General features: G+C 52.8%; 1 protein-coding gene across 5 annotated transcripts in view; it reads right to left on the minus strand.

The window, feature by feature from the left end:
• SYNJ2 (synaptojanin 2) overlaps positions 1-11062 on the minus strand; it is a 92631-nt gene that overhangs the window by 20301 nt on the left and 61268 nt on the right. For all 5 annotated transcript variants that reach the window (XM_019749347.3, XM_074333750.2, XM_019749342.3 and 2 more), the window contains 7 exons: positions 8694-8866; positions 7337-7418; positions 6507-6656; positions 6266-6431; positions 3353-3544; positions 1468-1549; positions 606-746 (listed from right to left, as the gene is read on the minus strand). In XM_019749347.3, the coding sequence (XP_019604906.3) occupies positions 606-746; positions 1468-1549; positions 3353-3544; positions 6266-6431; positions 6507-6656; positions 7337-7418; positions 8694-8866 (986 nt within the window). The remainder of the gene's footprint in view (positions 1-605; positions 747-1467; positions 1550-3352; positions 3545-6265; positions 6432-6506; positions 6657-7336; positions 7419-8693; positions 8867-11062) is intronic.

The following is an 11062-nucleotide window of genomic DNA, read 5'->3' on the forward strand; positions in this document are numbered from 1 at the left end:
TGGATGGGGGCTAGCAATCCGTGGCTATGAGACAGGATGGGAAAGGTGAGTTCCTCCCAAACCCTAAAACACACCCCCATCTACGCACCTACACCCACACCCACGCACACCCTTTCCTAAAAGGACAACCATTTCCTGAGGTTTTTCCCTTTCTGACATTCACGAAGCTGTCACTGTAGAGACTAATAACGGGGTGACAGTGGCAGAGGCTTTCTGCCCACACATATTATTTAGAATTCTTTAAAAACTGGCAAAAGAATTAGCACTTTCTGATGAGCTACTCAGCTCTTGGTCACAGGTTTCCTGTCTAAAATTTCAACAAGGCATCGCTCTCCTTGTGCCAAGCTGTGCTTAGGTGATGAGGGTCACGTGACACTCCTAAAAGAGTTCGGCTTCCGGAGCTAGAAGGTTCCCATTGTGGCTGTTTAGTTACAGACAATATTCTATTCAGCCTAGCTTCTCCTTGGGGGTTTTGCTCCCTTTATCTAGAACAATGGCAGGTCCTTATTCCTGTTGCAGGAGGGGAGGAGGAAGAGGAAGTCAGAACAACACACCAAGAACAGCAACCCCTGTCCCCCAGATGTGCGTAAACTCAGTGTTCTTACCTGATGAACGGGACATGGTACGGACGCACAAAGATGTAAAGACAGACGCCCACCAGCTGTGCCGAAGTCAAGAGAATGTACCTATGAGAGCGTGAGATGGCTTTCTGCAGCTGCTCACCCCACATCTTCCTGTTGGTGGTACTGGGAAAGAAACACAAGAATGACGCTGTTTCTGAGTAGGTGACAGTGGGCTCTCCCACCTCCAAACGCCTCCAAACTCTTCCTTTCACAGAAGTGGTGTCCTGCTGCCTGCACTCCCTTGGTGCCAGGCCTTAACCCTCTCCACATATTTCTGGTTGTGTCGTATACGTCACAGCACATACCCCCTACCCCACCCCTGCCGCCTTGCTCAGAAGACCTCCATAGAGTCAGGTTTTATCATTTATTCAGGAAGTTCCTCGAAATAAAGCTGCACCAGTTTAGGACAGAAAAAGTCCGGTTGGCCTTACACTGGATGTTACTCCTCCTGCACCTGATGAAGACACCAGAAGTACCCCCTCACCGCCCTGTTATTTCTCACTTCTCCCCAGGAAAGGTGACTCAGCCACCTCCAGCCTACCCTCCGCCTGCGCCCTCCAAGCTCACAGCGCCACTCAGCCTGCACACGTGGCCCAGGCAGAACATACCGGGCAACCCGCCCTTCCTTCAATTTCCTTAATTAACAGAGGAGGCTGATCAGGGACATGTACACGTGTGAGTATGAGGGAGTGCAGTCAGAGGGCCCCACACATCAAGGGACACAGATCAGCGGATTCAGATGCCGGACTGTGCAGGGGCCCTGCTCCAGGTCAGGCGCCTGGCTCAGGAAAACCTTGGTGGGTTTCACGTCACCCTGCTGCACCCCTGGTGCCCAGGTGCTTACCTGGCATTGACGATATTCCCCGCACTCAGTTCCACCATCTCTTCGAACCCCACGGCAAATATGTCAGCTGGGCTGCTGTCATCTGGGGGACAAGGCAGGAAATGAGGGAGGTGACTTACCAAGGCCTGCCCTCGCTGGGCTGTGCAGCGGCGTCTGCCTGTGGGCCCAGGGGTCCCACTGCCGGAGAGTCGTCCAGACCACTGGGCAGAGCTCCACGCGGCCCCGCCTCCTCTCTGCTCCCACAGTGCACGCGGCCTTTCCCTGTCTACACCCTGGGCCATGTGATTGACCTCTCTGAGCCTGTTTCATTTTTTGTGAAAGGCACAGTAACTGCCACCTCACAGTGTGGTCATGAAGTGTCAATCAGATGCCTCATGTAAAGTCCCCACCCCACCTGACACCTGGAGTGTAGTAAGCGCGCGATCCCATTGGTCCCTCTTCCTTCTGGATAACTTTCAGGTACATCAGACCCATCTCCCCAGCCAGAGCCTAAGTTGCATGGGGGCAGCGCTGTCTCAGACTTGTGTCCCACATGTCCTTTCCACAGTGCTGGGCCTAGCCTTCCCTGGTTAATGACTGACTGATATGGTCCTGCCCAGGGGACTGTCACTTGGTGGCCAAAGAAGGGAAAACCCAGCCCAACTCAAGGTAGCTACCACTGTCCTGATGAAACGTGCTCCAGAAAAGCCTGGTTTCCAGGAAGCACCGCGAGCCGAGAGGTGACGCTCACCCCGCTCCCTGTGCGGTGCTCCCTGTAACGGGGAAGTTAAGGGTTTAATACACCCCTGCAGCCGCTGGCCGCATCTCAGTGGGCCTGAGCCATTGAGCCCAGTGTGGTTCCACCTGCTCCAGCAAGTGACACCCCTATGTCCCTGGCTCCAGCAGAAAGGCCAGGCCACCCATTTCCTTTCCTGTTGGCCACACAGGGCGACCTGGCACCTCAAGCTTAACTAGCTTATTTCTCTGATCTGCTTCACTCTCCTGAATGTGATTTTAGTGGGAGCCCTGGTGAGCCCACTATCCCAATAAAATCCCCCGCAAAGTAAGAGCCAGCTTGCTGTGGCCACCCACCGTTTCTGTAGGCAAATGACAGGAGCCATTTTAGAGAAAGGGGAGGGCAGTTTCTTCCACCCAGGCTGCACTAACGTCCTCAGCATGTACAGGGCCTGCCCCGGTGGGCGCGCTGTGTGGTCACCACGGAATCAAGGAGCCCAGTGACCCTGAACTTCAGACTCCAGCTACCCTGCCCCCCAAGACAGCAAGGGGGAGGTGCAGACTGTGCGTGCCACCTGGGGCATGTGGCTGTGGGCACCCGCAGCCCCAGGCAGCTGTTGAGAGTGACAGGTTCCTGCACATCAACAGGCCGAGAACTGGATCACCAGGCTCTTCCAGAGTCCAAGGAAGCCGGTAAAAGTAAGGTCCCCGGGTAAGTGCTGGCGGAGAAACGTCATTTATTCTTCAAACCCTGAGTTCTGAGGTCATTAAATATTACCTTGCATGATCTAAGGCAGAAGGTGAGCTACTGAATTTGGAATCACTTCATTCTTAAGAGGTACACAAATTCTTTCGTGACTACTTAAAACGAATGTATATCATTAGTGGTTGGTTTGGGAAAAGGCAGGTCAGTGGCACTGAGAAACGTGTGCCTGGCTCCTCGCAGTAATGGCTCTAGACGCCGCCTCTCCCTCCTCACGACAAAAAGGTTCTTGTGAGCAAGCCTAATACTGCAAACCTCTAAACGTGAAGAGGAAAGAGCGATCCACCACGGTGATCACCCTTCCAAGCATTTGGAAAAGAGAAGGCATCAAAGAGCTCATTTGCTGTCGAGAAGGCCGATGGCACTGGTAGATGGGCTCCTCCAGTTTGCCGAAGGGGCTGCACTCACCCTGGGGTTCGTCAACTCCGGAAAGCCGGGGCGAGTCCAGCAGCCAGTCAGCCAGCTCGGCCGTACCCAGGAGGTTGCTTCTGAACTGCTTCCCTCCATTCACGTTCCAGGTCCCCATGGCGATTTGGATCCGCTTGAAACTTGTGAATTCCGCCTGGCGCTCCGCCATAGCTTTCAGGATCCTCGGGGTCACTGTGAGGGGGGATAAGAAGGGCACGTTGTCTGCACCCGAAACCCCACACCTCCTCCAGAAACACGGACGGACGGGTCCCTCAGCAATAGATACAGGCCAATGGTATAAAGACAGAGGCTAAAAATCACCATAACCAGGACACTCCCCTAGGGCACTTTCGTCACAGGCTCCTAAAACCACAGAACCAGGTAGTCCGCCCCCCCTGCATCCTCCCCCCAACCAGAGGCACAGAAGCTGCAACATCTGGGCACTGAAACCTCATCCTCGGCATTCAATGCGTGACCCAGGGGGGACGTAAGCAAGGGGACCCTGCAGCTTACCGTGCTTTAAATATGTTCATGACGCTTTGAACATGTGATGCCTATCTGTGCACTTTCCCCCTTCCATCCCACATGCCTGAAATGTTTAATTTCACCTCGGACTCAAGCCTTTAAAAAATCGTTACTCTGAACCATGTCCCCCCATCCTCTACATATCCAAAATATAGTCCATTTTTTAAGCTAGTGACTTAATAACTCAAAGGTAAGTCGTATCTTCCTTGCTACCAAACGAGACTCACTATACTACTCGGAGCTCCTTCAGCTTTTACTGGACCACCCTTATTTCCAGGTAGCCACAAATGTCACCTTGGCTCTTAGGGGCCAAGTAAGAGCCCCACCCCCCACCCACCACAGCCCCCGGAAGAATGGAAGTAGGAAAAGCGCTGTGAAACCATTTTAAACATGGGCAAATTAAGTTTTTGAAAACAACAAAAACTTCTAAAACAAAACTTACATTCTTGTAAGGGAAAATACTGGGTCTCCCTTACTTTTCTATGAGCCCTATAATTTTTACTTATATAGGGAATCTAAACAAAACAAAACACCCCCCAGAAACTCACAGATGCAGAGAACAGACTGGTGGTTGCCAGAGGTGGGGGTGGGGGTGGGGTAGATGGGTGAAGGGCGGGGGGGGGGTCAGAGGCACAAACATCCAGTTATAAAATAACTAGGTCCTGGGAATGTGACGTACAGCATGGTGACTACAGTTAACAATACTATATTGTATATTTGAAAGCTGCTAAGGGAGTAAGTCTTAAAAGTTCTCATAAGAACATTTTTTTGTATGGTGATGGATGTTAACAAGACTTACTATGGTGATCTTTTCCCAATATATGCATACAAATATCTAATCATTACACTGTACACCCGAAACTAATATGTCAATTATACCTCAATTAAAAAAGAAACGTCTAACTATTGACAGAATCATGACAGTCTTGCCCCCAAGAGAAGACGTCCTCCTTCCCTCTCTACTTCTACAGGGTCCCAGGGCCAAAACAGAAACAGGACATCATCCTCATGGGAGACTTATTGGAACTAAAGACACCTGTACTGGGACCAAGAACCCATTCGGGGCGAGAACAAGTGTCGGCATTCAAAGAAACCGACACTTTTAGAGTCGCACACAGATTCCATTTCTCCTCGCCTCTCGGCTTGGAAGAACAGTCCAAACTGAGAAAGTACGAGAATGGGTTCCCACCCGAGGCCAGAAAGCACAGACTCCTGGGAAATACAGTGACCGCTGGCTCTGTATATGTATTTTTATTTTCTATACATTGGGCTGTTTGACATCTTAAAGAACCTTCCTGGCTGGAGAGATGCTGCCCCTCCTGGGCAGCAATTCTTTTTTCTTTTTTAAATTATGTTTTTATTAAGGCAACATTGGCTAATAACATAGAAGTTTCCAGTATACAATATTATAATTCAATATCAGTATGTATTACTGTGTGCTCAACACCGAATTCTGGTTTCCATCCATCGCCATACTATTGACCCCTTTACCAAGTTTTCCCTTCTCCTGCACCTTCCCCTCTGGTAACTACCACTCTGTTGCCTGTATCTATGAGTTTCTTTTGGTTTTGGTTTTGTTCATTCGTTTGTTATTTTTTATTCCATATGCGTGAAGTCATATGGTTTTTGTCCTTTTCCATTTGACTTATTTCACTCAGCATAATAACCTCGACAGCCATCCATTTTGTTGCAAATGACAATATTTCATCTTTTTTACGGCTGAGTAGTATTTCATTGTATATAGATCACAGACACTTAGGTTGTTTCCATATATTGTAAAGAAGCCAAGAGGAGGCATATGATATGAAAACTAACCAATCCAGGCTCATGTCTCCTCTGTCTGGCCCACACACCCTGGAGGCAACATTCCTCTGCCTCTATCACCCCAGTACCAGGCACCAGTCAACTAGAGTCTGCCCCGTAGCCCAAAGCCCATCGAACTGTTCAAACTGACCAACCCTAAACTGTTCACACTACACGTCCTTTCCCACAGAAACCCCGACAGAGGCCCTGGCCCAAGTGGTCCTCTGGCTCCTGCCTTCTGCCTCCTGACCACTCTGGGGTTTTTGCATGTGGTCCCGTATGCCCCCCCTGCACCCCCTACCCACCATCTCTAGGACCAGTGAGTATAAAAATCTTTGGGTTTTCCCTGAACCTCTTTTCTGCTTCCTCTTGTGGCCCCATGTGACTGGCCACCTCATAAAAGAATACGAAACACAGCTCCAAGCTGCTTATGTCCACTGGTCCAGCTGAAGTCGCAGCCAGAGTGCAGAGCACAGAAGCTGCCCCCCTGCTCTACGCCCCACACCATCTGCGATTACACAAGGGGGTGGGAGGAGCTGGCAGCACCACCCTCCACGCCCTCCACGCGGAGCGGGAGCCCCATACCCAGCAGCGCCGTGTTGTCCAGAAGCAGCCTTCCTTTGTCTGTAGACTCCTCGGTGTAGACGTCCCCAACCAGCAGCAGTTTGATGGCCTCCTGCTTCACCCCATCAAAGAAGTTGGACTGAATGGTGCGAGACACGGACCGGGCCCCATCCTTCAGCTTCCCCACCTGCCGAGGGCCGGACCACGGGCCGTGAGAGGGATCTGGGCAGGCCCCCACCCTCCCCCCGAGGCCTGCCCCTACCTTGGCCTTCCCCTCCAGGGCTCGGCTGCCTGTGAACATCTTGCTGAGGCTGTGCCCATTCAGAGACCACATGGCTTTGAAGGACTCCACGAAACGGTCAGGGATGGGCTTTGAATTCAGCCCCAGACTCTCGAGCTGCAGGTGAAGGACCTAGGTGAGAGTAAGGGCCAGTTGTCACTGACTTCTCACACGGAAGCTCCCCCACAGCAGCCTAGGGAAACGTCACCAGGTGCCATGCCCATGAGTTCCTTCTTCGGCAGATCGTGGATCATGCCAGAGGACGAGGAATCCTTGCAGCAGAGAATGGGGGCTTCCACTACAAGTCCCCCCAATTTTATCTAACTGGATCATTCCACCCAGCCCGCCTCTGACCCCCTTATTCCTGAGTTCCCTGCACCCACCCACCACAAGAGGGCTGGACAGCAGGCAGGGGGAGAGGGCAACTGGTGTGAACCCTACCCCTTCCCCCAGCAGGGAGCCCGGCGAGGTCTCCCTGCCAGGCCTTGAAGCCAGGCTCATCTCACCAGCCCCACACTATGCCCAACACTGTTCACAGTAGCCCTGACAAAGAACCTGTTCCTCAAGGTGTACTTGGCACCTGGAGCCACCATGTCTGGGATGCATTCCAAACAGTGTGAAAAGTGTGACGGGTCAAAGGCAAACCAGCCACCCACGGAAACCTCTCCGCAGATGCCTGCATATTCCGTGCCACCTCCCACAGCTGGGAAGTCAGCCCAGCGATGCCACCCTCATCTTGCCGATGATGGTGCTCAGCCCAGCCTGCCCCACGGATGTGACACAGGTGGCCCCAGGGCTGCGGCGGGACAGACCTCGAGCGCAATGAAGCTCTGCACCGCGTTGGTTCGGTCCAGGCAGTCGAGACAGTTCATCCGCAGCGTGCCTTTCTGGAAACTTCGGGAAACCACCAGAAATGCAAATGGTTACGTTAGGTTCAAAGGAGCAACGGCTGTAGCACGGTGGCCTATGTTTGACTGTAGACCCCCAAACAAACGCATCCCCCTCACGTCCTCCTTAGTTGCTCACCGGGATCCCGGTTTACATCCTGATGAACCCCAGCACTGCTGGGGTGGCAGGCAGCCCCCACAGCACATTCTCAGTAGCCTGTGCACATGGGCCATTATAAATACAGTCAATTCTCGTGATTCACAGTCGTCATGTTCTAGAAAGTTGCTGTGAACAACTGGTGAACTGAACCATTAGCAAATGAGCAAAGGCTGAACTGCTGGTGGGAGAAACACTGGCTTAGGTTCATGGGAGCCTCTGGTCACACATTTTCATCAACTAATTCACATATAACCTCGTTGTATGTGTGTTTCTGTTTAAAGACACCTTATTTAATACACACTGTTCATTTGTTCACATTGAACTCGGCCAACAGCACTCTATACCTGATCGAAGGTACTTAACACACACACATTTTCTCTGTAAGGCATGTCACATCCTTCTTGTAAGTGCTGACAGTACTTACCACTTGGAGGCCATTTTAAACAGTGAAATCAGCAACAAAATGCACAAAAATGTGAAAGCGTGGCGCTAACAACATGGCAAAAAGGACACTTGTGCACAGCATGACAGCTGAAACCAGAAGGCATTGCCTCGCCGTGTTCTGCTCGGCGGGGAGCACACAGACTGGGCGACTCAAACTTTTCACTCTTCTGAGCACGTCTGTGAATATGCCATGAGCATGGGTTCGGGGGTTACAAACAAATTTTAGCGAGTGGGCAAATTGGCAAAAGCAGAATCTGTGAACCATGAGGATCAACTGTATAGTGATTTGAGAAAGTGAACTTCCTTTTTCTCCTCTGAGCACGGAAATCCAGATCCCAGTTTTCTTGGGCAAGTGGGATTATGCTCGCTGTCCCACTTCTCCCTCATGGGTTTTCATTAGTTTGGACAAGTTATAAGGTTACTGGGGCTCCACATGTTAACGGATTCCCCTTTATTAGTAAATTCATTATGCTTTACTATCTACTCACAAAACTGAAAAGCACGTTCTGGTTGCAGGAAGGGAAAGGAGAGGTTGGGACCCCAGCTCCCCAACATTGCTGGGCCTGTGGCCCAGGAAACTGCAAGCATAGCTCCTCGCAAGGGAAAGCACACATCCCAAGGGAGCCCCCGCCTCTCCACGAGCTCGCGGGGCACGAAGACGCAGACGCAGAGACTCACCGTGGACTTACATTCTGGCCCTTGGTGAACACGTCAAACTCATCCCAGTGGAGCTTTAACTGGGGCCTCAACAGGTTCTCCAATTTCTCTAGCTTCCCACCCTTGGCAAACTGATGGAAGTCAAAGTTTATCATAGGCGTGTCACCGGCGTGGCAAGAAGCCCAGAGCAACTTCTGAAAGGGGAAAGGGAGAGGGTGGCAGGGACCGAGGGAAGGACGATGACTGCGGACCTCCTCTCACGGCTGGAATGTGAGCGGCTAACCCCATCCATCACTCACTAGAGCACACGGGTTAGCTTCATGGCTTAGCTTTACGGCTTGTGGTGGGCCAAGCAGTTTATCAGTCCTGACCCAGAAAGGGAAGCACAGAACCAAGACCCGGGGACAAACCCACAAACAGCATCTTGCCTACGGAAGGGCAGAAGCTCCCCAACGGCGGGCGAGGCTCCCGGGGGCAGCCCACAGCCCTGCCCCGACATCACACTCTGCAGGGCTCTCCGAGGGCACCAGTGAGGGAAGGACCACTGTGTTCTTCAGGCCCCCGAGTGCCACAGGCCCTCAGGCCCAGGGCAGCACAGCAGGCTAGGAGCTCATAATCCAGCCCACTGTTGTCCTGGTAACCAGCCCCACCCAGACAAGCACAAGCCTCCAGGTGGGCGTGCTCTCAAGTAGGGGACCCGGCCTCAGCCCGCCCCCACCCCACCCCCAACCACAGGGCTTCCGGTCAGACTTGTCCAGAGAGTCTAAGGACTTTAAAGGACTAGAAGGACTTCAGGCCATCTGGTCCCTATGACTCCAAGTGCCCGTCCACCATGGGCCAGAATGCAAATCAACACACAGCTGCCATCATCAAGAAAGTCTTGCTATGAAAAAAGCCAGCTGAACCAAACAGTATGTCGTTTCGTGGCTTTCTGTTCTGGAGCAAGCGCCCTGTCCCTTGTGGCCTGATACCTGCCGGGCGCAGGCCAGCTGCAGGTGCATGGACCACAGCATTGCAGAGCTGATGGACTGAGGGGGCCGGGGCTCCATGGACACCTGGGGGAGGTCTCCTGCAGGTGGGGTCAGCCTCTTACCTCCTACCTGCCCGGGAGGCTGCCCTCCCGACTTGGGCCACGGGACTGCTGCCATCTTTTGCCCCTCTTGTGACAAAAGAGCCTGTCAGCACAGGAAGTACTTCCACAGCTGACGGGCGGCTGAGGACATCCTTTCCCTATAACTTAAGGCATAAAAGGGAAAGAGATTCTTGGGTTCTTCTGCTCCCTTTTTTCCCTTCTTCTTCCTTAAAATAAGCTGCCAACGTTGCTGCCAGGATGGGTGGAGGAGAGATCCTTCTCAAATTTGTTGCTAGTAGCAACAAACCAAACAGGAAAGGCAGGTCTGGCCAAGTGAAATTGGCAACCAGAATGTCTGCTCTAAGCGCATGGCTCACCTAAACTGAGTGAAATGAGCACCCAGCTGGATTCATCAGCCACCAGCCAGGGCTCAGGGGTCAAGAAGGCAGCAAATACCACTTCCCGTTGGTGACCTATTAATTCAAACTCTCTCCCTCAGGGGCTTCCTCGACTGTGAACAACCAGAGGACTTTTCTCCATTAAGTGGGGACCATGGATGACAGGGAAAGGACTTGGAGGCACCCACAGCCCAAGCTGGAGCTGTTCACATAGTGGACACTGAATACACACAGAGCGTCTTCTGCTCTGCCTCCTCCCCATCCCGGGTTTCTCCCTGCACCTTGCTGACGCTGTGAAGGGAAGCCATGGGCAGCCCATGGGCAGCCGGGCACAGGACGCAGCTTTCAGGGGCAGCCCACACAAGGCTGGAAGGTTTGAAGGCTCCAAGGTAGCAGGGGGAGACCATGGAAGATTCCCTGCTTTAAGCCGAGAAGGGCCACTCCAGGCACACGTGCCCCGCGGGTGTTGGTGAGACCGAGCCAGGAGCTGCGGCCAGGAGCTGAGCCAAACCAAGGAAGGAAGGGGGGAGCTCGGGCTCCCTGAGCAGGTCAAGGGTGCGTGGGGGAAGCCAAACATACGTGTGTGCGGGGTGAGTATGTGTGCATGCGTGTGTGTGTGTGTGTCCATCCAAGAGAGCCAGGGACAGGCCCAGCTGCCGAGTCCCCAAGGCTCCAGTGGGAGCCCTGGAGGAAATGCAGCTGGAGGCAGGAGATGCTCTCTTTTGACTTTCAGCAAATTATCCCAGCCGTCAGTTTATAAAAATTAAACGTCACCCATCAGGATCCCAAATCACCTAATGATGGAACTCTGGTGGGGAACACACCTCCCAAACATGGTGAGAGCTGTGTTGTTGTTTCAGTCCCCCACAGGAGCCTGCCTCTGGGCAGGGCCCCTCGCCTCCCCGTGCACCCCACCCCCA

Source organism: Rhinolophus sinicus, chromosome 2, assembly GCF_057876585.1.
Source record: "Rhinolophus sinicus isolate RSI-liver-muscle chromosome 2, RSI-T2T, whole genome shotgun sequence".
Lineage (NCBI taxonomy): Eukaryota > Metazoa > Chordata > Mammalia > Chiroptera > Rhinolophidae > Rhinolophus > Rhinolophus sinicus.